Genomic DNA, 24,312 nt, shown 5'->3' with positions numbered 1-24,312 from the left:
GCATCGTTTTACCTGTGGCGAGCCACCACCTTCATCGTCCAGGTCCTGTCTGAGCTGCACGAAGCCAGCGGGAATGGCAGCAAAGTCCTGAGGACAGCAGATGTCATCATTCCAGTCCCTGTTAAAGTGTGTCATCTAAATGTTGGGTGCCGTCAAGCCTATTCCAACTCATTGTGACCCCACGTGACAGAGTAGGACTATCCTATAGGGTGTCCTAGGCTGTAATCTTCATGGGAGCGCATCGCCAGGTCTGTCTTCCGTGGAGCCACTGGGCAGCTTAGAACTACCAGCCTTTCTGTTAGCAGCCAAGTGCTTAAGCAGAATTTATTTAGTTACCAGCAAAGGGTAACTAAAGTGCCCTGGGAAATAGGGCTGGGGTATTGTCTTTGAGCTGAAGTTTCACTTTGGGGAGTTTATAGATATTCCTGTGCCTGTATTAAAGGTCATGTGCAAGGTTATTTGGAGCATTAATAGTAGCAAAATACCAGAAACGGCTCAAATGGTCATCCCTATATAACTTCAGAGTGTAACAACATGTGGATAACTGTACACTAGAAAACCGAATGTGGGTGGTCTCTGAACTATGAACAAACCCCAGGGTATGTTAAATGAGTAGCCCAGGTGCGGGAGAGCATGCAGAGTGGGCTACCTGTTTGGTATAAGGGGGGGAGGGGTGGAAAAAGAAGAGTCCTTGTTTGCTTAAATCTGCATAAAGGAACCCCAAAAGTTACAGAAGGAACTAAAAACAGTTGTTACTTGTACGGGGAATGGTGGGGGAGTACTGGTTGGTAGGGGGCAGGGATGGGAGGGACCTCTGCAACTCTGGCTTAATCATGTGTGACTTCCTGGTTTCTGAACTATGTGATTGTATGCTGTTGAAACAATTGGGCCTGGGTCAGGAGCCCTAGTGGTGGAATGGTTAAGTGCTCGACTGCTAACCAAAAGGTTGGTGCTTTGAACCCGCCCAGCAGTTCTGTGGGAGAAAGACTTCGCGATCTGCCCCAATAAAGATTACAGCCTAGAAAACCCGATGGGGCAGTTTTACTGTGTCACGTGGGGTCACTATGAGTCGGAATCAGCTTGACAGCACCCAACAACAATAACACAGATGCACAGGACTAAACAAAGGTCAGGGTCATTGCTGCTGCAGTGAGACAACTACGTGGAGACGTCTTCCAGCTCTCTCTGGCGTAGACATCCTTCTTTAGCTCTGGATCCCACACGCAGCTGCTTGCTTGGCAGTGTTACTCACTGTCCCTGTGGCTGCTTAGGTTCCACGTGGCCACAGTTCCTCATGGCCCAAACCGAGCTCATCCTTCTGTTTGGTCTTATTCCTCCTCTGTTCCTGTCTGGGTGAGCAGCCTCACCGTCCACCAGTGGCCTACACTAAAGATAAGGCCATTCTCCTGAACTCACTGGTCTTTCCCACCCCCGTAAAACAAACAGATCAAGTTCTGTCACTTAAACCTCAGATCCCTGCTCTACTCCAGCTAAAACCAGTTGTCACAGGGTTGAATCTGACTCATGGCGACCCAACGTGTGTCAGAGTAGAACCTTTCAAATAACAGCCAAGGGCGTTCACTGTTTGCACCATCCAGGGACTCCAGCTGCTTCTGTTATTTCAGGCCCTCCTTCCGCACTGGAAGGAACCGTGGTGGTACCAGTGGTTAAAGCAGTTGGCTGCTAACCAGAAGGTCAGCAGTTTGAACCCACCAGCCACTCCTCAGGAGAAAGATGTGGCTGGCTGCTTCTGTAACGGTCTACAGCCTTGAAAACCCTATAAGGTCTCTATGAATCAGAATTGACTTGATGCAGTGAGTTCAGCTTGGTTCCTCACTGGAGTTACAGAAGTTGTCTGTCTCTGGCCCTCTTCCACCTTATCCTCCAGGTTGCTTCCTTTCTTAAAATCATGCAGTGGCATTGAGCATTGCTTACACAGTGAAGTCCAGGGACTTAGTGTGTCGTGCATATGACCTTTGTGATTTGGCCTTTTCCTGCTTGTCTTATGTGACCTCAGACATGAAACGGTGGTCTGTCTATGCTTAACTAAATAGGAGATCCCCCCCACCCCCCGCCCCCGCCCCGTTATCCATTTCGCCAGAGTCTTGACTGCGCCTGCTTCTGCTGTTTGGCTCCCATTAGGACTTTTCTTGGCCTGTCCTCCTGCCCTGTGCTTGTGCTGGGTTAGATGCCTGCGTCAGGATCCGAGTCAAGAGTGAGGGAAACCCCAGCATGAGAGAGGCTCAAACAAGACAGCCTTTTATATAGGTGAAGTGCAGAAATGCAGAGGCAGGTGGTCTAGGGCCCCTTTCCATTCCTCAGGGACCAAGGTGCCTCTGACTCGTTTCTCTGTTGTTCTCACATGGAGCTTCAACATCATAGGCTAAGATGCTTGTTTGTGCTCCAGCTGTTGCAGAAGCATTCCAGCCAGCAGGAAGGAGGAAGGGGCAAAAGAGGCATGCCCCTTCCTTTTAAGGATGCCGTGGGAATCGAACAAGATGAATCTACTTTTCAGATTAGGCAGAACTTTGTCATATGGCCACCCGTAATTGCAAAGGAAGGAGCCCTGGTGGTGCAGTGGTTAAGCGCTCTGCTGCTATCTGAAAGGTCAGTGGTTCCAAGCCACCAGCCTTTCAAATGGAGAAGTCAAGGCGTTATCAGGTAATAATAGGCAGCTTTAAAACTTAGGAAGATAGGGGTAAATTTCAAGGTAGCCACAAAGAAAGTTAAACCTACTCATCAAAATAAAGAAGAAAAACATAAAGTCTCAGTAAACACAAAATCTGCAAAAGCGAATTAGAAAAAACCCCACAAGCAAAGGGAATTCAGCACAGAAGAGTAAGAGGAACAAGGAAAACGTCAGCACCACAAAAAAAGCACTACAAAATGACAGCAATAAACTCACACCTATCAATAACCGTATTGAATGCAATGGCTTAAATGCACCCATAAAGGGACAGAGCGACAAAATGGATTAAGAAACAGGACTTAGCGATATGCTGTCCACCAGAGACATACCTTAGAAACAAAAACATAAATATATTAAAAATCAAAGGATAGAAAAAAAATGTAGCAAGCAAACAGCAACCAAAAAAGAACAGGAGTGGCAGTACTAATCTCAGATAAAGTAGGCTTTAAAACAGAATCCAACATAAAAGACAAAGAAGGGCACTATATAATGATTAAAGGGACAATCGCCATGAAGATATAACCATAATAAATATCTATGCACTCAATGACAGGGCTCCAAAATACGTAAACTCTAACAGCACTGAAAAGAGAAATTGACAGTTCCACAATAATAGTAGGAGACTTCAACACACCACTTTTTTGGTAAAGGACAGAACATCTAGAAAGAAACTCAGCAAAGATAACAGAAGATCTAAAGGCCACAACCAACCAACTTGACCTCATAGACATACATAGAACATACCACCCAATAGCAGCAAAGTATACATTCTTTTCCAATGCACATGGAACATTCTCCAGAATAGACCACATCTTAGGCCACAAAGCAGCCCTCAACAAAATTCAGAACATTGAGTTAATACAAACTATCTTCTCTGATCAGAACACCATCAAAGTAGAAATTAATAAGAAAGCAAGGGAAAAAAATTAAATACATGGAAATCTAGTAACACTCTGCTTAAAAACCACTGGGTAACAGAAGAAATCAGAGATGAAGCCAGAAAATTCCGAGAATCAAACAAGAATGAAAATACATACCAAAACCTTTGGGACACAGCAAAGGCACTACTCAGAGATCAATTTATAGCAATAAATGCAGACATCAAAAAAGAAGGGACAAAATCAAAACATTAGCTATACAACTCAAATAGAAAGTGAACAGCAAAAGAAGCTCACAGCCACCAGAAGAAAGGAAATACAAATATCAGAGCAGAAATACATGGAATAGAGAATAGAAAAACAATAGAAATCAACAAAATCAGAAGGTTCTTTGAAAGAATCAACAAAATTGACAAACCATCGGCCAAACTGACAAAAGAAAAACAGGAGAGGATGCAAATAACCCAAATAAGAAATGAAATGGGGGACATTACAGCAGACCCAACTGAAATACAAAGAATCATAACAGAGGAGTATGAAAAACTATACTCCGAGAAATTTGAAAGCCTAGAGAAAATGGATACATTTCTAGAAATACGCTACCTACCCAAACTAACACAAACTGCCCCCTCTTTTTAAGGATTTTGTGGGAGTTTGAACGGGATCAATCTGCTTTTCATATTGTTCAGAACTTTGCCACATAGCCACCCCAGATTGCAAGGGGAGGAGCCCTGGTAGCGCAGCAGTTAAGCGCTCTGCTGCTAACCAAAAGGTCAGCGGTTCAAACCTACCACACCTTCCGAGGGAGAAATATGTGGCAGTCTGCTTCTGTAAAGATTACAGCCTTGGAAACCTTATGGGGCAGCTCTGTCCTGTACTATAGAGACGCTATGAGTCAAAACCAACTTGACGGTGATGGGATTGATTTTTTGGTTTCTGACATGAAAATTCCAACCCATAGCAACTCTATAGGACAGAATAGAACTGTCCCATAGGGTTTCCAGGGCCATAATCTTTATGGGAACAGACTGCCACATCTTTCTCCCACGGTACGTCTGGTGGGCTCAAACTGCTGACCTTTCTGTTAGCAGCTGAGCACTTAACCAGTGTGCCACCAGGGCTCCTTGTGAGTTGGATTAACATGGAAATACATCTCATTACAGGACAGTCACATCAAAGTTAAGAGGCTTATGCTGTATGGTTTAATGCATTACAGTTTGTTAAAGACTGTTTTGTGCTAACAGGTAGTCCCTGACTTATGACGGAGTTCTGTTCCAACGACTCCGTCGTAAGTTGGTTCTGACGTAAGTTGAATACCTCTTTTTTAAAGTTTTCATTCTTATTGCCTTTTATTATTAGTATATTTATAAATCTGATCTTAATTTGTTGGTGTCAGTGAAGTCATGGTCCTAACAGCTGTTGGGTGCGTGTGCAGTTCAGTTGTCGAATGTGGTTAGAGTTGAACATTGCCCAACTTTCTATCCATTACAACTTCTGACATCAACACAGACCATAGTCTGTTATACTGAAGTGTTTTGATCAGTAAATCATAACATTGAACATCTGCCAGTGAACATCTGAGAATGATGACATCAGCAAATTACACTGTGCAACATAGTACGTGGTACATATTACTAAGAATAAGACGTACAAAAAAAATCCAAAAACGGATGGTCGTAAATGCGGTTCGTCCTAACTCGAATTCATTGTGAGTCGTGGACCACCTGTAGTTTGGAATAATTGGCTTTTATAAAGTAGGAGGATAATTGCCTTGTTCAGATTTTGGTTTTTAAACTTTTTTTACAGTTGTGAAGCTAGTGGCTGTGATCAGAAATTCAACACAAAATCAAACTTGAAGAAACATTTTGAGCGCAGACATGAAAATCAGCAAAGGCAATATGTGGTAAGTATGAATGATTTTATATACTTAAGTTTTCTGAAGAGTTTGATGCGTTTGCCTGTATTTCTAAAATTTCCATCAACCAAATTTTGTCTGTCAAATATCTGAATTTAGTCTAATGATATTAGCCATCACAGCAGTGGTTTCCTTTTGAAAACAAACTTTGTGCCAGTCAAAGTGTGTTATTGTGGACTGGAGCCCCTGGGTGATGCACGCAGTTAACATGCTTGGCTTGCTAACCAAAAGATTGGGTGTTTGAGTCCACCCAGAGGTCTCTTGGAAGGAAGGCCTGGCAGTTTACTTCCCAAAAATCAGCCATTGAAAACCCGACAGAGCATAGTTCTACTCTGATACTCATGGGGTCACCATGAGTCCTATTGACTCATTGGCAACTGACTTGCTTTATTGGTGGGCTATTCTAACCAAAACATTTTTGCTTTTTCAAATTTTATGATTTCATAAAGCTTCTTCACATACTGTAGAATTTTATAGTTACTAAGTGGGTGAAGGGGCCCTGGTGGCATAGTGGTTAAGAGCTTGGCTGCTAACCAAAATGTTGGCAGTTCAGATCCACCAACTGCTCCTTGGAAACCCTATAGGGCAGTTCTAGTCTGTCCTATAGAGTCACAGTGAGTCGGAATCGACTCAACAGCAGTGGGTTTTTTTTTTTTTCAAATGAGTGAAAGTACTGAGTATATATAATCTCCACAGTTTTATCTTGATAGGATTCTGTTAGGTACTGTCGATTGTTTGATTTTCCTCAAGACTAACAGACATTTCCTACACAGTGTGATTTTGAGGGCTGTGAGAAGACCTTTAAGAAACATCGACAGCTTAAAGTCCATCAGTGCCAGCATGCCAATGAACCACTATTCAAGTAGGTGTTTTAAATGGTTGAAAACCTATCTCACGTGTGAATAAGATTGAAATGCAAAGGTTGGGTGTAAAAGTGGTCTGAAACAATTTCTTAAAACCTTTCTGTTTACTTGCATAGGGCATGCTCAGTTATATATTGGGACAGCTTTTATAAGTTTAATTTGGCTTTTGTTTCTCTAAAACAAGTATTTTTAATGCACTTCAGAACTTGTGATTTCAGCGGAATTGTGGTTAAGCTTGAAGAGAAGGCTAAGAAATGACTTAGTATTTAAATAGAACCCTGTTCAATTGTATGAAGCACTTTTATGAAGACACTGTTTTTCTGTAGAACAAAAGTAATTGAGCTCACACTGCAGTTGAGAGGGTTTAGCTAGCAACAGGAGAGGATGACGGTACACACTGCAGTAGACTTGCAGAGGGCGTTGAGAGATCTTGGCTGGGCGCTTGGGACGTGTTGTGCTTGAAGAGCCCCGGCTGGTGGTGACCTGTGCGCAGGTGTGGCTGATCTAGCCTTCGACTTGGCTCCCCCAGGGTTGTCCCTGGGCTTGGAGTTGCTGCTGTTGGAGTGCCTGCCCTTGCTTGCCAGGCTGCCTCTGACTCTGGTGCTGTCGCTGGCGTTCGCACAGGAGTCCACGGGCTGTTTATTGCTGCATTGGAGGCTGACGCCTCTGCTCCTGGGTGTCCTTATCCCTCGGTACCTACACAGCACCAGCTGTTCAGGATGGCTTAGGAGTGTCCTAAACCAAGCTAGGTAACCTCTTGACCCAGTAGCCATGAAACCAGTATATTTTCAGAGTTAGAAAGATGAAAATTTTAATTTGGTCACATAAGAAAAAATAGAAGTCACATGAATTTTTTTCTCTCAAATAGGTTTGACCCAAAGCTGGTCACGTGACCTGAATTTCGCCTATGATTAGGTCTCAGTTTTATTTCTATTTATCTTTTTTACCGCATTTTAGATGAAGGTTTACAGATCAAACTAGCTTCTCATTAAACAATTAGTACACATACTGTTCTGTGACATTGGTAACCAACCACACAACATGTCAGCAGTCTCTAGCTCTCAATTTTAAATCTGATTTTTCCATCACTGGTTTGGTTGTAGGATGAGGAGGTGGCCCTGGTGGGAACAACAGGACACAGTAACGTTTACCTTCAATGGAGTTCTGTGTTACAATGGCCTGGCTAATCCTTAGTGTGTCTGTCACCCAGGTGTAACCACGAAGGATGCGGAAAACACTTCACGTCCCCCAGCAGGTTGAAACGACACGAGAAGGTCCATGAGGGTATGTCTTTTGTGATGCTCATTTTGAGTAAAACACCTGCAGTGGAGGATATTTAATTCTTTGATTATGGTGCTTTCTGTTCTATTTGGTCATACTGAGAAACTCTAAATTATATAGGAGAAAGAAGGTTAAAATTAGGCACAGAGGGGATACTGTTCTGCTTATTCAGAGGTTATACTGTATTTTTACACAAATAACGCATGCCTTCTACATTTGCCAACCGCATCCCCCACCCCTAAGGTATCTTTATACATGACATTATGCCAAATATTTTTTACATGTTGCTGACGAAAATACCTGCGGCTTGGTTGTATTCCAGTTTCCTGAGACCTAGAATTTATGGGATATTTTTACAAGAGACTGGTAGCTGAGAGTGAGGTAACATTCTTTTTAGTTTCTACCTAGCATTTAGTTGGGTGAAACACAGCCTGGCTGTTATAAACCCAGAACACCAAACCTGTTGCTATCGAGCCGATTTCGACTCATACCAACTCTGTAGGACAGAGTACAACTGCCCCATAGGGTTTCCTAGGCTGTCATCTTTATGGAAGCAGACTGCTACATCTTTCTCCCATGAAGTGGCTGGTGGGTTCAAACCGCCAACCTTCGGTTAGCAGCTGAGTCTCCTGCTCCATCAGGGCTCCTGCCTGGCTGGTACCAAAACCAAAACCAAACCCAAACCCACTGCCATCGAGTTGATTCTGACTCATAGTGACCCTACAGAACAGAGTAGAACTGCCCCGTAGAGTTTCCAAGGAGCGCCTGGCAGATTCGAACTGCTGACCTCTTGGTTAGCAGCCATCGCACTTAACCACTATGCCACCAGGGTTTCCCCTGGCTAGTGCAGTGACTGATTAATCCAATTCTAGTGCTTTGCTTAACTAGCGTAGGGTGCCTTTTCAAAGCCATTTTGGTTCAGTGTTTTTTCTGGATTCCTCTAGTTTTTCCTCCTTAGCTATGCCCTATTCCGTTTTGTAGTATGTAACTTACAAGAGAAAAAGGCTAGAGGAAACAAGCTGGCATGCACTGTGTCTTGTTGGCCAAGGACAAAAGACATATAGAGGCACGTAGAAAGCAGGCAGAGAACAGGAACCGTGAGACATGGGGCAGCTGGGGAGTCCGTTCATAGTGTACCCAACTTACTGAGAACTGAGCGGGGGACATGTTCTCCTGGTGGCTGGCTGAGGTGGAATCCTGCTGGCACCTTGCCATGCCATTGCTTATTCTGCTATAATGCAAACCTTTGTTTTTATTTCCACCTTTAGAGACTGAGAAGGGAGCCCTAGTGGCACAGTGGTTAAGTGCTCCACTGCTAACTGAAAGGCCGATGGTTCGAACCCACTAAATTGCTCTGCAGGAGAAAGATGCAGCAGTCTGCTTCCTTAAAGATTACAGCCTTGGAAACCCTATGGGCCAGTTCCACTCTGTCCTACAGGGTCGCTATGAGTCAGAATTGGCTCAGCGGCAACAGGTTACAAGTTTTCTTGACATTGACAAAATAGAATACTTTTGGGAGATAGGAGAAACATTCTATATAGCCATGTAAGTTTCCTTTCTAATCATACGTCAGTGTTTACACTGAGTATTCATAACAGGCAACACACCAATTTATTTTTTTTTTAAGTATCTTGTGTTTTTTTAAAAAATAGGCTACATGTGTCAGAAGGGATGTTCCTTTGTGGCAAAAACATGGACGGAGCTTCTGAAACACGTGAGAGAAACCCATACAGGTAAGGCAGATAATGACTGGTACGACAGAAGCATTTGCCCCTGCAGAACTGATGTAGTAAAAAGGAAAATGTGAAATATGTGCCTTAACAACCTTACGAATGTAACCAATGTCACTGAATTGTACATACAGAAATTGTTCTTTTGCTGTGTATATTTTCACCAAAATAATATGTACTTTGTAATAAAAGGGTTTCTAATATGTTTTGTTTTTGTGATGTTCTATAAGGTACTAGGTGTTGAAGGGAAACCCTGGTGGCACAGTGGTTAAGAGCTACGGCTGCTAACAAAGAGGGTGGCAGTTTGAATCCACCAGGTGCTCCTTGGAAACCATATGGGGCAGTTCTACTCTGTCCTGTAGGGTCACTGAGTTAGAGTTGACTCGATGGCAGTGGGTTTGGTTTTGGGTGCTGAAACCCCAGGCCCCAAGGCGGGTGTGCCAGTCTGAGGTATCTGCTGTCTTTGACAGATGAGCAGGAGGGCTCTGTGGCCCCACGTTAGGGAAGAGCTGTATCAGGCTGCATTTCTAAAGGCCCTGGCAAGTCTTCAATAACGAAGCTTGGGAGGTGCTAGTGTTTCTGTGGGGCAGCTGGAAGACCAGGAAGTACCTGGTTTATTTCCTTCTCTCCACTTGCCCATTCGGCAGCTGGAAGCCCCTGCTCGCTGGCAACTGAGCAGTGACTTCATGAAACATAAGAACTTCGGGGAATTGAGTCAGTCAATGCTGAAGTGACTGTTACGTATTAATTTTTTCTACATGGTAATATCTGGGGAAACTGGTTGAATTTGTTTGTTTACCACCAGAGGAAATCAGGTGTGAAGTATGCCAGAAAACATTCAAACGCAAAGATTATCTTAAGCAACATAGGAAAACACACGCCCCAGAAAGGCACGTGTGTCGGTGTCCAAGGGAAGGCTGTGGAAGAACGTACACCACCGTGTTTAACCTCCAGAGCCACATTCTCTCTTTTCACGAGGAAAAGCGCCCATTTCTGTGTGAACATGCTGGCTGTGGCAAAGCATTTGCAATGAAAGTAAGTGATTATCTTCACCTGTGCTGTCCTGGCCGTCTGTGGTTTCCACCTGGGACCCTGGATTCCAAGATGGCGTCCCAGTGACTGCCAGTGGGGATAGAATCGAGCGGGTCTTAACTAAAGGCTAGAAAACCCCCAGACTGGCCTATGGCAGTGGTTCTCAGAATGTGGCCCTGGGCCGGTGATGTAGCGAATCAGAAACCCTGGGATAGGGCCCAGTAATGGTTAACAAGCCCTCAAGGTGATTCTTATGCTTGTTGAATTTGACAAGTGCTGGTGGCATAGTGGCAAAGAGCTCGGCTGCTACAAGGTCAGTAGTTCGAATCCACCGCCATTCCTCAGAAACCCTATGTGGCCTTTCTACCCTGTCTATAGGGTTGCTGTAAGTCGGAATCAACCCAGTGGCAACTGGTTTGGTTATGGTATCAATATTATTCATAAGTGTGCTGCTACTTTGGGTTTCTTTTTAGAATGCTGTCCCGTAGGGATTGAGCACGGAAGTGGGCAACAAGGCGAGGGACTGTAGAACGCTGGGAATCTAGTCCAGGTCTTAGCTTGGTTCATAGTCAGGTAAGAACTAATGGAGGGGCCTGTGCCGTTTCACAGACTCACTCATTGGCTGGTGGGCTTGCAAATGCCTGCCGTGAGTTATAAAGACTGAAGGGAGAAAGGCTGGCTCAGCACGGGTCCAAACTACTGGAAGGCAAGTTGGAGCTGACAGTGGGCCAGCATGTTATCAAGACAGCAAGATGATGGTCAGGTTTTCACTGGTGTTTAGGAACACTTTTTAGACAGATTCAGTTAAAACAATCTTCTCAAGCTTGGAGTGGTTTGTTCAGAGCTGATGTTTCCCCTCATTACTTATGAAAGATGTAAGAAGCCATAGGTGGTTGGGTTGTAAGCATTCCTAACCTGGGTCCTTGGGAATCTTGAGGGACAGTGATTTCAGTCCAGGATTTGGGATGAGGTGGGATTCCTCCTCAACAGCATATAATAGACAGAAGATTGACCGTTTAAGTAACTCGTGGAGTCTTCATAATAATAGGCACCAAATGTAGAGGTTTTAAAAATAGAACTTTTTTCTTTCTCCTTTATTGTAGCAAAGTCTCACTAGGCATGCCATTGTACATGATCCTGACAGGAAGAAAATGAAGATCAAAGTAAGTTGAAACTGTTCAGGCAAAGCTGGTAATTTTCACTGAAACGTAAACTGCTTAAGCCAAACGCGGTCTGTTTAGCATGTTCTCAACCCCTTCTCGTGATGTGAATCTACAAATTGATCAGATGGACTTCACTTTTCTATAAAGTAGTTCTATCTGTCAGGGCATACCACTGCTATAAAGTTACTTCACATAACTCAGATTTTGAATTCTAATTGTCTACTATTTTCCTTATTTCCCAAAGGTAAAACCATCTCGTGAAAAACGGAGTTTGGCTTCTCACCTCAGTGGATATATCCCTCCTAAAAAGAAACAAGAACAAGGTGTATCTTTGCGTAAAAATGGAGAGTCGTTGAACTGTATTGAAAGAAAAGTGCTCTCAACAGTTGCGGTCCTCACCCTCAGCTAACCATCAGGTTGCCCTACATAAGGGACAGACCAGTGAGCTTAGTTTTGTTTTTTGTCTCAGAAGCACATTTATCTTTATTAAAATCACTGGTGCAGAACATCTGGTTGTCTATCATTTCTGTTTTCTTTGTCCAAAATGTCCCCTTTCTGGGTCTTTTGGGATTCTCTGTACGCGTTCTCTTCCTCTGTGCTCAAATGGCGAAGAACACACACGACAGCTCTTCCTCCTCTAATGGCGTGGGGCTTGGATGAGAAGGTAGCTATTGCAGGCATAGTCTGGAGTATCTGGTTAAATACTGCCTCCTAAAAAAAAGGAAACAGCTGAAAGATTAATAAAATCAATGTCTTCTATGCTTTCTAACATTAATGCTCAAACACTCTGAATTGCTATTTAAAGGATTATCTAATCAATTTATACATATCTGGTTGATTGAAACCTATACAATAACCAAGCAGTTACACAAATTCCATGTAACTAAACTAATGCACTAAAGGCCTGATAGTCTTAAATCCAGTGTCCTATCACTGAGGGGGACTAGGTTTTACGCTAGACTACACTCTTGGAAAAACAAAAAGCAGTGTGTCTGATGGCAAAGCACTTATCCCCCAAACTGTCAGCCCAGTGCAGTGGTCCCCAACCCTATGAGTTAGAATCACTTGGGGTGCTTTAAAAAAACACAGATACCTGGTTTGGCCTAGGTAATTCTAACACAGCCAGGGTTGAAAACCACCACATCCTAATGCTACCTTTTGGCAATAAAATTTAGCTAACTGTAAAAGCAAAATGGATATTCCATAAACTTATCCTGGATTGTAAACTGACAGACACTTTCTAGGTAACTCTCACAGGCATGTATAAAAAGGAAACTTAAAATAGAAATTACAATTTCTGGTTTCCCTATTTAAGTTTTAGATATGCATAATTTGTAAAACAGAATAAACCCAAAACCAAACCCAGTGTTGTCAAGTTGATTCCGACTCACAGGGACCCTATAGCCTTTAAATTACGAAGTAGAATGTTTTCACATGGAAAAATATATATGCTATAATGGAAAAAGTAATGTATCTGCAGCATGCTTGCATTCTGAAAAACAAATCGGAAAGCTAACATCTTTGGGTAACAGAATTACCACTTTTAAGTTTTCCACAGATTCTCTCCAATTGTATCTGTAGATAGAAAAACTAACCAACCAAGCAGTTACTTACGTCTGCTCTTAACTTACCGTTTTAGCTTCTGGCTCTTCTACATTTTTCCCTTTCTTTATAGTAATTTGAACTTGGTGTTTTTTCTTAATCCACTGTTGAATCTGTTTACTCTTTGTGTCCAAGTCATGTTGTTCAATATTTGAAGAAAAAGTTAGTTTCTTTGTCAGAGTCGGTCCTAGTTTGAAAACAATGAGACTTGGTGCTAGGACTATTTACTCATCTGTGTAAAACCTAAACCTTGCTACGTCAAACCAAACCCACTGCCGTCGAATCGATTCTGACTCACAGCGAACCCGTCTGACGGAGTAGGACTGACCCAGAGGGTTTCCAAGGCCGTCATCTTTATGGAAGCAGACTGCCACGTCTTCCTCCTGCAGAGTGGCTGGTGGGTTCCAACCACTGACCTTTTGGGTAGCTGCCAAGAGCTTAACCACTGGGCCACCAGAGCTCCTGACCTTATTACATACACTTCATGAAATCTTAGGTTGCAACAGGGGCCTGACCGTCCCCTCATCTGACTTTTAGTGTCACAGACCAGCAGACATTTTTTAAGACAGGGGATATAAAGGTACTATTTTTTACCTGCCAAGATTTAAAAATCTGAAATACTTTTATTGTTACCATTTAATGAAAGAGAACCAAAAGAATGGCACTTTAAAAGGAACACGTTTACCTCTGTGGTAAACCTGATTACCCCTTCTTTGTTTCTGCTACAGGTCGGCGGCTGGGAGTGCCTGTTCGAGCCCAACGCCTTCTCTGGTGTTCCAGCAACTAAGGGCTCATCCCAGCTGTCCAAAGCGGGGGGTCCCCTCCCCTCCGTGTGTGTGTGCGCCGTCTGTGGAGATCCTGTCAGAAAATCGTTTCACCAGAAAGATTACTCAAAGGTGTTGGGACAACTGAGAGTTTTCAGATGGGGGAACAGCGTTGGCTCTCGACCCATACTCACATCTCCTCAGACAGGCTTAACGTGAAAAAACAGAATTTTAAACAAATAGATGAACCAGTATGTTTGTGACCTCAGGAGAGGGAAAGGATCTCATTAAGAAGTAGACTGATAATTCTCCACCAAACTCCAAACACCACTGGGTAACGGGCTTAAGTGGTGCGAAGGTTAGGTGCTTGATGGCTACCTGAAAGGTTGGTGGTTCCAGCCCCCCAGCCACTCCACGGGAGACAGATGTGGCAGTCTGCTTCCATAAAGATTTACAGCCTTGGAAACCCTCTGGGGCAGTTCTGCTCTGTCCTATAGGGTCATTATCAGCTGGAATCGACTCAACCACAATAACTATGTACTCAAGGAGTCCTGCTGGCACCACAGCTAAGTGCTTGGCTGCTAACCAAATGGTTGGTGGTTCGAGCTCACCAGCCGCCTCCTGGGAGAAAAACCTGATGATTTACTCCTGTAAAGATGACAGCCTAGAAAACCCTATAGAGTAGTACTACTCCGTCCTATAGGATGGCTATGAGTCAGAATTGATGGCAATGGGACTGGGTAGTTAAAAAAAGGGAACAAAGTGAAAAATCTAACTCAGAGAAGGTTTTTGCATCACATAGAGCTGAGAATCCTAAAAATTAGGAAGAAAAACAAACCATCTAAATAGAAAAACAAAGGACTGACGACTCGCAGCTCAAATGATGAAAGGAATGTTAAGTCACTAAGACAGGGTTTCTCACTCATTAACATGACAGAAATCAGCACCCAGGGTGGTGAGGCTGTAGGGAGGGCCACTTCACACACCGGGGAAGGGAGCTGAAGAGCACTGTGTCCCAGCAATTCCAAGTCTATGTTCTCAGATCCTAGAGTCCCACAAGGAGACAGATAGTCTCTTGTTCATGATAATGAAAAGCTGGGGGCCACCCCAGTGTCCAGGGAAATGGGTTAACAAATACTCATATGATGAAATGTCATGCGGTAATTATAATACAGCTATAATAGAAAGGGAAACCCTGGTGGCATAGTGGTTAAGTGCTACGGCTGCTAACCAAAGGGTCGGCAGTTTGAATCCGCCAGGCGCTCCTTGGAAACTCTATGGGGCAGTTCTACTCTGTCCTATAGGGTGGCTATGAGTCAGAATCGACAGCACTGGGTTTGGTTTTTGGTTTATAACAGAAAGGATCTCTGGTGGCACAACGGTTAGGTGCTCAGCTGCTAACTGAAAGGTCAGTAGTTCTAACCCACCAGCAGCTCTGAGGGAAAAAGACCTGGCTATTGGCTTGCACAAAATTACAGCCCAGGACATCTGGGGTCTTAAACGCTAGCAAGCAGCCATCTAAGATGCATCAGTTGGTCTAACCCACCTGGATCAAAGGAGAATGAGGAACACCAAGGACACAAGGTGATTACGAGCCCAAGAGACAGAAAGGGCCACATGAACCAGCGACTATACCATCCTGAGACCAGAAGAACTAGATGATGCCCGGCTATAACCAATGACTGCCCTGACAGGGAACACAACAGAGAACCCCTGAGGGAGCAGGAGAGCAGTGGGATGCAGACCCCAAATTCTCATTAAGACCAGACTTAATGATCTGACTGAGAGTGGAAGGACCCCCGTGGTCATGGCCCCCAGACCTTCTGTTGCCCCAGGACAGGAACCATTCCCGAAGCTAACTCTTCAGGCATGGATTGGACTGGACAATGGGTTGGTGAGGAATAAGCTTCTTGGATCAGGTGGACACGAGACTATGTTGGCCTCTCCTGCCTGGAGGGGAGATGAGAGGGCGGAGGGGATTAGAAGCTGGCGAAAAGGACACGAAAAGAGAAAGTGGAGGGAGAGAGCAGGCTGTCTCATTACGGGAAGAGTAATTGGGAGTGTGTAGCAAGGTTATATGGGTTTTTGTGTGAGAGACTGACTTGATTTGTAAACTTTCACTTAAAGCGCAATAAAAATTAAAAAACTTATAATAATAAAGTGGGCACTAAATATGTGATAACTGGAACACACACAAATTACAGCCCAGGAAGCCCTATGGGGCAGTTCTACCCTGTCCTACAGGGTCGCTGTGAGTTGGAATCGATTCAGTGGCAGAGTATTATATAAACATTGTTATAAATTATATTAAAAAGTATGTTGAAAACAATTAGCATAGCATTTTTTACATGTACAAAATACCATATACTGTTTGAATACACCTGTATGTAACTGGGGTTTAAAACATAGACTGGATATTTACACTACATTCACGAGGTGAGCAGAACACTTCTGAGGAGGGAGAATAGCAGCGGAGAAGACAGCTTGTTTTTGTGTGCCGTCCAGTGGATTCTGACTCATAGTGACCCAATGTGACAGAGTGGATCTGCCCCAGAGGATTTTTTTTTTAATCTTTATGGGAGCAGATCGTCAGGTCTTTTGTCCCACGGAGCTACTGACCTTTTGGTTAACAGCTAAGTGGTCAATCAATTCTTCCGTAATATTTTGTTTTAAAAATCCCAAGTACAATGTTAACATTCGTTCATTTTGGGTGGTGGGTAATGGGTGTGTGTTGTATTTTTCTGTATGCCTTAAAATTTTTTTGAAATAAACTTTTTTTTTTTTTACATAAGAGTTCTTTTATTATGACTTTCACATTTTCTTAGAGCTCCTGCCAGGTGGTCCTAGTTTTACATCAGAACAAATTTATACCTTCACCACAGCAGCCCTTCATGTTAGGTCATGTCAGGTGTTTCTTCCAAGCTTCTCCAGCTAACTGTTTTTATTTTTATTTTTTTAATATGACATAGTTTGATGTCCTTAACACCCTTGTAGGTCTCTTCTGAATAATTTTTTCAGCCAACATCCTCATTAAATGTGGCGTTCCAAAGCTGCGCCACAGCGATGGGTGGTTTTCTCAAGGTGCGCACCTCACCACAGCAGCACTGACTCGTGCTCTGGTATGCTTGCCCCTGAGCAATCTCTCATGATGGTCAGCACTTACTAATAACTATAAAAAAAAAACCTTCACCTGATAGCTCATGGCTTCAGTAGAGGTTAAAGGACAAGTTTTTTGTCAGGTGACTGGCAAACCATGTGTCACTACCAATGCTGTAAAAATGCTGGGGCATTAGAGATGCTCTAAGAATCACTTCAAGTTTAGAAAATACTTCCATATAATGAGCCAAACATCCCCACTTTAGAGATGGGGGGAAACCAAAGGAGGGCCGTTAAATGAGTGGCCCGAGGTAAGACAAGTCTCAAGGCTGTGGCATCATTTGACTACACCTGTCAGCTACTCTTAGGAGCCCTGGTGGCGTAGTGGTTAAGCACTTGGCTGCTAACCAGAAGGTCGGCTATTGGAACCCATGAGCTGCTCTGTGGGAGAAAGAAGTGGCAGTCTTATTCTGTGAAGATTAAGCCAAAAACCCAAACCCACTGCCATCGAGTAGATTCCAGCTCATAATGACCCCACAGGTCAGTGTACAACTGTCCTGAAGGGTTTCCAAGGCTGTAATTTTTACAGAAGCAGACTGCCACATCTTTCTCTTATGGAGCGGCTGGTGGGTTTGAACTGCCAACCTTCCAGTTAGCATCTGAGCACTTAACCACTCTGCCACCAGGGCTCCTCCGGAAAGATTACAGCCTAGGAAACCCTATGGGGCAGTTCTACTCAAACCTATAGGGTTGCTAAGAGTCGGAACAGACTCAATGGCAATGGATGGGGTCAGCTACTCTGTCCCCCAAGAGGTTAAGAAACAAAAGGGGGAAAGTATTGATATCATCTTGGCTGTGTTTTCCCCTTATTTTACACAGATTTAAAGGAAGAGATGGTAGGCACAGAGTATGAAGGAAAAAAGGAGAAATGGAAATAAGTGAGACGAGAAAATTTAAAAAAGGCCCTGGAAGTGGTGGTGGAACCATGGATCCTGCCAATTTTCCCGTTTCTCACTTCCCCAGGTCACAGGGAACCTTGGCAACTGCCAGAATTCAGACTGCTGATGGGCAGTCCTTAAGAGTTTAGGGAGTCATCAGTGGAGTATCTACCTGTCTTAGGCTCGGCCTTTTCCCTCTCGCGGAGTTTCATGCGCTCTTCGTGAATTTGGAGTCCCGTCATGAGCTGGTACACGGGAGGCTCTGCGCGGGTGATCCTTTTAACAAGCCTCAGCTCTCGCGTGTTCATGAGCTCAATCACATCTGCCTGCTGCATGTGTCCCAAGTCATTGCCCTTCTCATCAAATACCTGAACAATTCCATCACGAATTTTTCTCCCGACGCTAATAAAAGCTGCTTCAGTCTCTTTCTTCTTCTTCTTCTTCTTCTGGGCCTCTTCAGCCACACTGAACGCTTTTGCATGAATGAGGGAGGGCAGTCTCAGGACTGAAACGGTAACGGACAACTGGGCAGGTGCCGTCTTTTGCACAAGGTGCTTCCCCAAACACCTTGCAATGCAGTTATTTTCAGTTTTCATAGCTTGCAGTGTTAACCTCTGCAGAAACCAAGCAGCCATTCTAAGGAAGCAGGAAAAAGCCCATTACAATTCAATCATTTACTCCCATGGCCTGAACCTGTGGTGCACGGCAGGGTGTGTGTGGCCTCAGAGACTGTCACCTGTGAATGTTCAGGAATGTTGGTCTCTGGACTCCACCATCACAAGGTAAGTGCACCTGGCCCTGGCCATACTAAGTCATGGTGGGGCTGCCCCAACACAAGTTATCATTCAGGCAGTCAACCATTCTGCACGGTGCTTTTCGGTTCTTCTTCCCCACACACTATCTCACGTGACTATTTTCCGTGGATCTTGTGGTGCCAGCTACAAGAACAAATATCATCTGAAGGGTTTATTTATGATTGTGCAATATATAAAATCCTTGGTGACTCATAAACATCAATTTATAAACTTTTAATGTATTTACCTGCTATCAATTTATCAATATATCTGATGGCATACAAAAAAGAGCATATTATGGGAAAAGGAGCTCGCAGTGAAGGCAGCGGGCCCACTGGCAGAACGAATGCAGACCATCAGGAAGGAGACACCCTGGCAGAGAACCACGTGCGGACTCATCAGCCATGAAGACCACTCGTGAGGGCGGTACGGCGCTGGCGCCGAACCTGGTCCAAGCACTGGGCACCTATGGCAACACTGGTTTTACTTCAGGGTTACAAGTGGTGTTCTGATTTCTTAATTCCTTCTCCACCACAGTGAGGGTCTCTCTCCTTCCATCCACGTGCTCAGTCCATCTCAGAAGCACAGGCTGATGGAGTGACGAGAGGGCCCACTCATCTAGTGGTTTGCTGAGAAACCTGAGAGAATCAAGTACAGAGAGAGGTGGGGTTTGTCAAAGACCAAAGAGGAAAGGAGGAGGTGCCTGAAGTAGTACTTCTCCAAGAATGGTTCCTGGGCTACCTGCATGGGTATCACCTGGGGCGTTAGTTAAAAATGAGATTCCCGGACTAGTCCCAGACTTAAAATGAGTCAGAATTTCAAATTTGAGCACCAATGCACAGTCAACAGGTAAAAACTATAAAGGCAACTTGGAATTGATTGATCGAAGGGTTCTCAAGTTAGGGATGTATGTGGTAAAACCTGCAAAAGCTGGAACCTGTGTCAGGTTGCAACCTGTCAGAGAAGGAAAATGTAAACATTTCCACTAAAACAAGCGAGAGCAAAGTGGTAAGACTGCACCCTGTCAAAGGCAGAAAACTTGCAAGACCAGGAAACACAAGGCAGTCCTGTCGAGTTCTGACTCTCACTGGTTTCACTGTATAAAGATTTGGAGTCAGAGACCCCTGAGTAAAAACTCAGCTCTATGGAATCCACTCAACAGCACACAATGACATGGTTTTGGGTAAGTCACTCAAACTCTCCAATCCTGCTTCCTCGGCAATAATAATACTTCCGCTAATAGTGTTGTTACGAGGCTTAAAGAATGAAAAATGCCTCACACGTGCCTCGTATTTAGCAGACACTCAAGAAATGGTCCTTACGTCAGGCAGTTCTTCTGTTTCACGTGAGAGGCTGCACAATCATGGGGAAGCCATGGGCTGGAAAAAGGGACGACCAGCAAGGATGTCTGGCTAAACAATCCTGTCAATCCTTGTTACAGACATCTGGAGACCTCCAGGCCACTCTCCTCATGCCTTGCGCAATTTAGCACCTGACTCACCGTCTCTCCAATGCTTCTTCCATCAAAACTCCTGGTGACTTCAACGCTGTTGTTGTTAGCTGCCGTTGAGTTGGCCTCTAACTCATGGTGACCCCATGTGTGCAGAGCAGAACTGCTCCACAGGGTATTCTTGGCTATAATCTTTCTGGAAGCAGATCACCAGGCTTTTCTTCCACGGAGCTGCTAGGTGGGTCCCAACTGCCAACCTTTCGCTTAGTAGATGACTACAAACCATGTGCACCACCCAGGCTCCTGGTGACTTTAACATCCCTTCTAAATCACCCTCGTCTTGAAGTTCCTTGACCTCCTCCCTCCTATGAGCTTATCCTCCACCCCTCCTCAGCCACCCACTGCTGGCCACACCCTACCAAGACCTTGTCATTAACAGTAACTACCACTGCAGTTGAGTTGACTACAACTCGTAGTGACACCATGTGCTACAGAGTAGAACTACTCTATATGGTTTCCTTGGCTGTGATCTTTACAGACACATAATCCATGGTGCTGCTGGGTGGGTTCAAACCACCAACTTTTAGGCTAGCAGTCGAGCACCAATCATTTGTGCCACCCAGGGACCTATCAAAAACTATGCCCCTACGTAATGACAGCTTCGAGCATTCCCATCTCCCACTCACACCTATCGTTCCAGCTCACTTCCTCTAGTCCCTAAGTTTGATCCCACTGGCATCTACAACCCCCTGATCTTACCACTTTCACAACCCCTCAATCCCCCATGTTGATAAGTGATACAGGGAAACCAAACTGATTCTGACTTACACTGACCCTACTGGACACAGGAGAACTGTTCCATAGGGTTTCCAAGGATGTACATCTTTACAGAAGCAGACTACCGCATCTTTCTCCCTTGGAAGACCTGGTGGGTTCCAACTGCTGACTTCTCAGCAGCCACTTAACCACTGAACCACCAGGCTTGCTGATTTGGGGAAAGAGGATGATAAATTGATTATAAAGTGAAGGGATGTGCAAAATTCTCACGTCACTCCTTACCTCACTTGATAACACCCAGATTTCTTTCTGGCTCCAACATCTCCAGTGATTTCCAAACTTGTAGAGTTCATTGCCTACCCAACAGTTCCACTTAGTTATCTAATTGCCATCCTAAAGTTAGCATGTCCAAAACAGAATTCTTGATGTTCCATCTCAAACTTGTTCCTCCCCCAGTCTTCCCTGGCTCATTAAGGACAACACATCCTTCCAGTTGCTCAGACCAAACGTATCGAAGTTATCCTTGACTCTTCTTCCCTCAGCAAAAAAAAAGCAACCCATCAGTAAATCCTATCGTTCAACCTCCAAAATATATCCAGGATCCAACCTCTCTCACCTTCTCCATTGCTATCACCCTGTTCCAAAAACGCCATCACTCTTACTTGGATTACGGTCACAGGCTCTGGTCCCCCGCTTCCACCCTTGCCTCCCTATAATTTATCAACCACAGAGCACACAGAGCAAGCCTTACACAGCAATTAAGTCAACACGAGTTCCTCCTCCGGCTCCAACCTCACCAGAGTAAAAGCAAAGCCCATGGGATGGCCCATAATGTCGTACATGCTGTGGCCCCCACTGACCCATCTGCCCACATCTCCCATCACGCTTCCTCTGGCTCACTCTGCTCCAACCTCACTGGCCTCCTTGCTGTTCTTGCAAATGCTAAAGATGCACCCCTTTGGGTCTCTGCACCCAGATATCCCTCTCCTTGCACCACTCTTCCCTCAGATACCTGCACTGACTCACTTACTTCAGGTCTTGAATCAAATGTTACCTACTCAGAGAGGCCTTCCCTGACTTCTTATAAAACAGCACACCCCATCACTTTCAGCCCTATTCACCTTGCCTTTTTAAAAAACAGCATTGCATTTATCACTGCCTGACACGTTCTATATTTACTTGCATTTATGTTCATATTCTCGCCTCACTAGAATGTAAGCTTCATGAGAAAATGGAATTTGCCCATTGTGTTCACTGCTGTGTTCCCATGGCTGGAGTCTAGCTCCTGGCAATACATACAGGCTGAATGAACGCAGAAGCCAAAAGAAACAGCACAGGAGGTACGGCGTTCCCGCTGGCACCGAACCTCTAGATCAGCTGCAGCATTCCGGACCAATACCAGAAATGCTGGCAAGCTATACTCCTCATGTTTCTAGCCGGCATTTAAAATGTCCACTGGCTTCAGTGAAGGATCTATGGCCAGATGTTTCTACCTACAATGAATGAATGAATTTTATAGTCATTAACTGGTTGGGGTCCTGTTGCTGCAGTGGTTAAGTGCTCAGCTGCTAAACAAGAAGTTGGCAGTATGAACCCAACAGCCACTCTGTGGGAGAAAGATGTGGCAGTCTGCTCCCCTAAGGATTACAACTTTGGCAACTCTATAGGGCAGCTCTACTCTGTCCTAGAGAGTCACCATGAGTTGGAATTGACATGACAGCAATGGTTTTTTTTTTTTTTTTCTTTGCCGGGGCAGGGTTTAACTGGTTGGAGACTCAGTTATAGATGTAAAGGCTCTAATGTAGGAAAGAACTGAAATTTAAATAGCTGAGATACTGTTTAATAAAAATAGATACTTGGCAGTGGAGGAAACCCCCAAACCAAAAAAGCAGAAGATTTTTAAGAAACCAGAAAAGATTTTTCCCACTTATCATCAGAAAAATACCAGCACCATCAAGCCCCACGTTTCACTAGGTATTCTCTGAGTGTCAAAGTGCTAAATGCTACCTGGACTAGAAGTTCCTCTTTGTAAGCTCCATGTCTAAAATCAGTGTCGTTTTTTCCCAAACTGTGTCAACAATGATACAGTTGGCCTATGCAAAATTCTATGACTAAATACGTGTCATTATTTAAATATAATGTACCTTTTGCCCCCAGCAGTTAGTGATGAAAGCTAATACACCCTGTTTAGAAAAGTATGAATACATTACGATAGAAAATATTATTTCAAAATACAGGATTTTTCAAACATAAGTAAACAACAAAAACTAGGCATAGGAAAAAGATGAAATTTATAAAAACCCTGGTTATTTGAAGTTGAGGACGCAAGTGATTTTCCCCCATTCATGCTCAATATGAAATACTTCCATTGTTTATCTTTACCTTACAGCCCTTATCACAATCATAATTTGTGAATATCTTACTACTATTTCTCTCCCTCACTTGGCCGTAAGCTCTAGAAGCTAGGAGGAAGAAATCTGTAATGTGAATAGCACAATAAGTAATCACTGACTTTCCTGATCCCTCTCCAACCTAGGTAATTTTCTCAGGCTGAGCTCTCTCCTAACACGTACTCGTCCCTGTGGCTTCTCAGCGAGAAAATATATCTTACTTCTCTCAGGAGGCCTACGAAACGATAAATGGGAAAAAAGAAAGCGCACAATCACTTGGCGACCTCCACACTCAGCACACTCAGGCCTCTCCCGGCGCAGCAGGAACCAGGCGTCTGCCCGGGCCTCCCGCTCAGACGCAGGTGGGAGCCCCGCCCTCTCGCTCACGTGCGGGCAGGTGCCCGTCCCGCAGCAGGCCCGATCACGTGGTCGGCAGCGGCCACGCCCACCTCCGGGAGGGGCAGCACGAGCCGCTGCGCTCTGCCGCCGGGGAGGGACGTCGGCGTGCGTGCGTGCGTGCGTGCGTGCGTACGTGCCCGCCGGCGGGCAGGAATGGCGGGGCGGAAACCGGAAGCTGCTACGGGACCGGCGCCGGGCCTAGCTCGGGCGGCTCTGGGAAAGCCCGGGCAGCGGCCTGGGTCCGAAAACAGGCTTACCGCTCGGCCGAGTCCCCGCGGCGTGGCCTGTCCGCGTTCCGCCCGGCGGGAGGGCGCAGCACCCACCTTCTAGAGACGTGGCCGAGGACAGTGCCGCTTCCTCCGCGCGCTCGTTCCCTAAGACCACGTCCTCCCGCCGCTGGTCCCCCACCTACCCTCGCCCCTCGTCTTGAGCGTTACCTGTGTCTGACCAGTGACTGGTAAAGACTAACGGCAGCCGCCGACAGGCTCCGGCGCCAGTCCCCTTCGCTTGCCGTAGCGGGCGGGGCTTTGGCTCTGTTTTCTTAAAGGAAA

General features: G+C 44.9%; 2 protein-coding genes across 8 annotated transcripts in view; one reads left to right on the top strand and one right to left on the bottom strand.

Annotated features, from left to right (window-relative positions):
* Positions 1–12,063, top strand: part of GTF3A (general transcription factor IIIA) — a 17,025-nt gene extending 4,962 nt beyond the window's left edge. Inside the window, exons 3-9 of the mRNA XM_064275194.1 lie at positions 5,374–5,470; positions 6,256–6,344; positions 7,556–7,629; positions 9,279–9,359; positions 10,162–10,391; positions 11,492–11,551; positions 11,796–12,063. Coding sequence (XP_064131264.1) covers positions 5,374–5,470; positions 6,256–6,344; positions 7,556–7,629; positions 9,279–9,359; positions 10,162–10,391; positions 11,492–11,551; positions 11,796–11,960 — 796 coding nt within the window. The 3' untranslated portion in view covers positions 11,961–12,063. The remainder of the gene's footprint in view (positions 1–5,373; positions 5,471–6,255; positions 6,345–7,555; positions 7,630–9,278; positions 9,360–10,161; positions 10,392–11,491; positions 11,552–11,795) is intronic.
* Positions 7,131–24,312, bottom strand: MTIF3 (mitochondrial translational initiation factor 3). 7 transcript variants are annotated; one of them, XR_010319111.1, is made up of 4 exons: positions 18,124–18,587; positions 13,183–13,340; positions 11,304–12,262; positions 7,131–7,665 (listed from the first exon to the last, which is right to left on the bottom strand). XR_010319111.1 is itself a non-coding variant. In XM_064275327.1 (4 exons), exons 2-4 carry the CDS (start codon positions 18,584–18,586, stop codon positions 12,044–12,046), a joined length of 840 nt encoding a protein of 279 aa, XP_064131397.1. In that variant the 5' UTR covers position 18,587; positions 24,199–24,312; the 3' UTR covers positions 7,785–12,043. The 7 variants fall into 7 exon arrangements, 5 of the variants coding, with proteins under 5 accessions (XP_064131397.1, XP_064131398.1, XP_023408911.1 ...); XR_010319112.1 differs by lacking the exon at positions 7,131–7,665 and having other exon boundaries at positions 7,785–11,525; positions 11,835–12,262; XM_064275327.1 differs by lacking the exon at positions 7,131–7,665 and adding an exon at positions 24,199–24,312 and having other exon boundaries at positions 7,785–12,262.

The sequence above is a fragment of the Loxodonta africana genome, chromosome 23, assembly GCF_030014295.1.
Source record: "Loxodonta africana isolate mLoxAfr1 chromosome 23, mLoxAfr1.hap2, whole genome shotgun sequence".
Taxonomy (NCBI): domain Eukaryota; kingdom Metazoa; phylum Chordata; class Mammalia; order Proboscidea; family Elephantidae; genus Loxodonta; species Loxodonta africana.
This window is presented reverse-complemented; position numbering and strand designations above follow the sequence as displayed.

Bases quoted from the DNA above. Each gene is read 5' to 3' on its own strand.
- MTIF3 (XM_064275327.1), bottom strand. From the start codon at position 18,586: ATGGCTGCTTGGTTTCTGCAGAGGTTAACACTGCAAGCTATGAAAACT. The intron at 13,341-18,123 runs GTAGATACTCCA...TTTTCAAACTAG, and splicing joins AAAGGCCGAGCCTAAGACAG to GACCGACTCTGACAAAGAAA. The intron at 12,263-13,182 runs GTAAGTTAAGAG...CCTTTTTTTTAG, and splicing joins AAGAGCCAGAAGCTAAAACG to GAGGCAGTATTTAACCAGAT.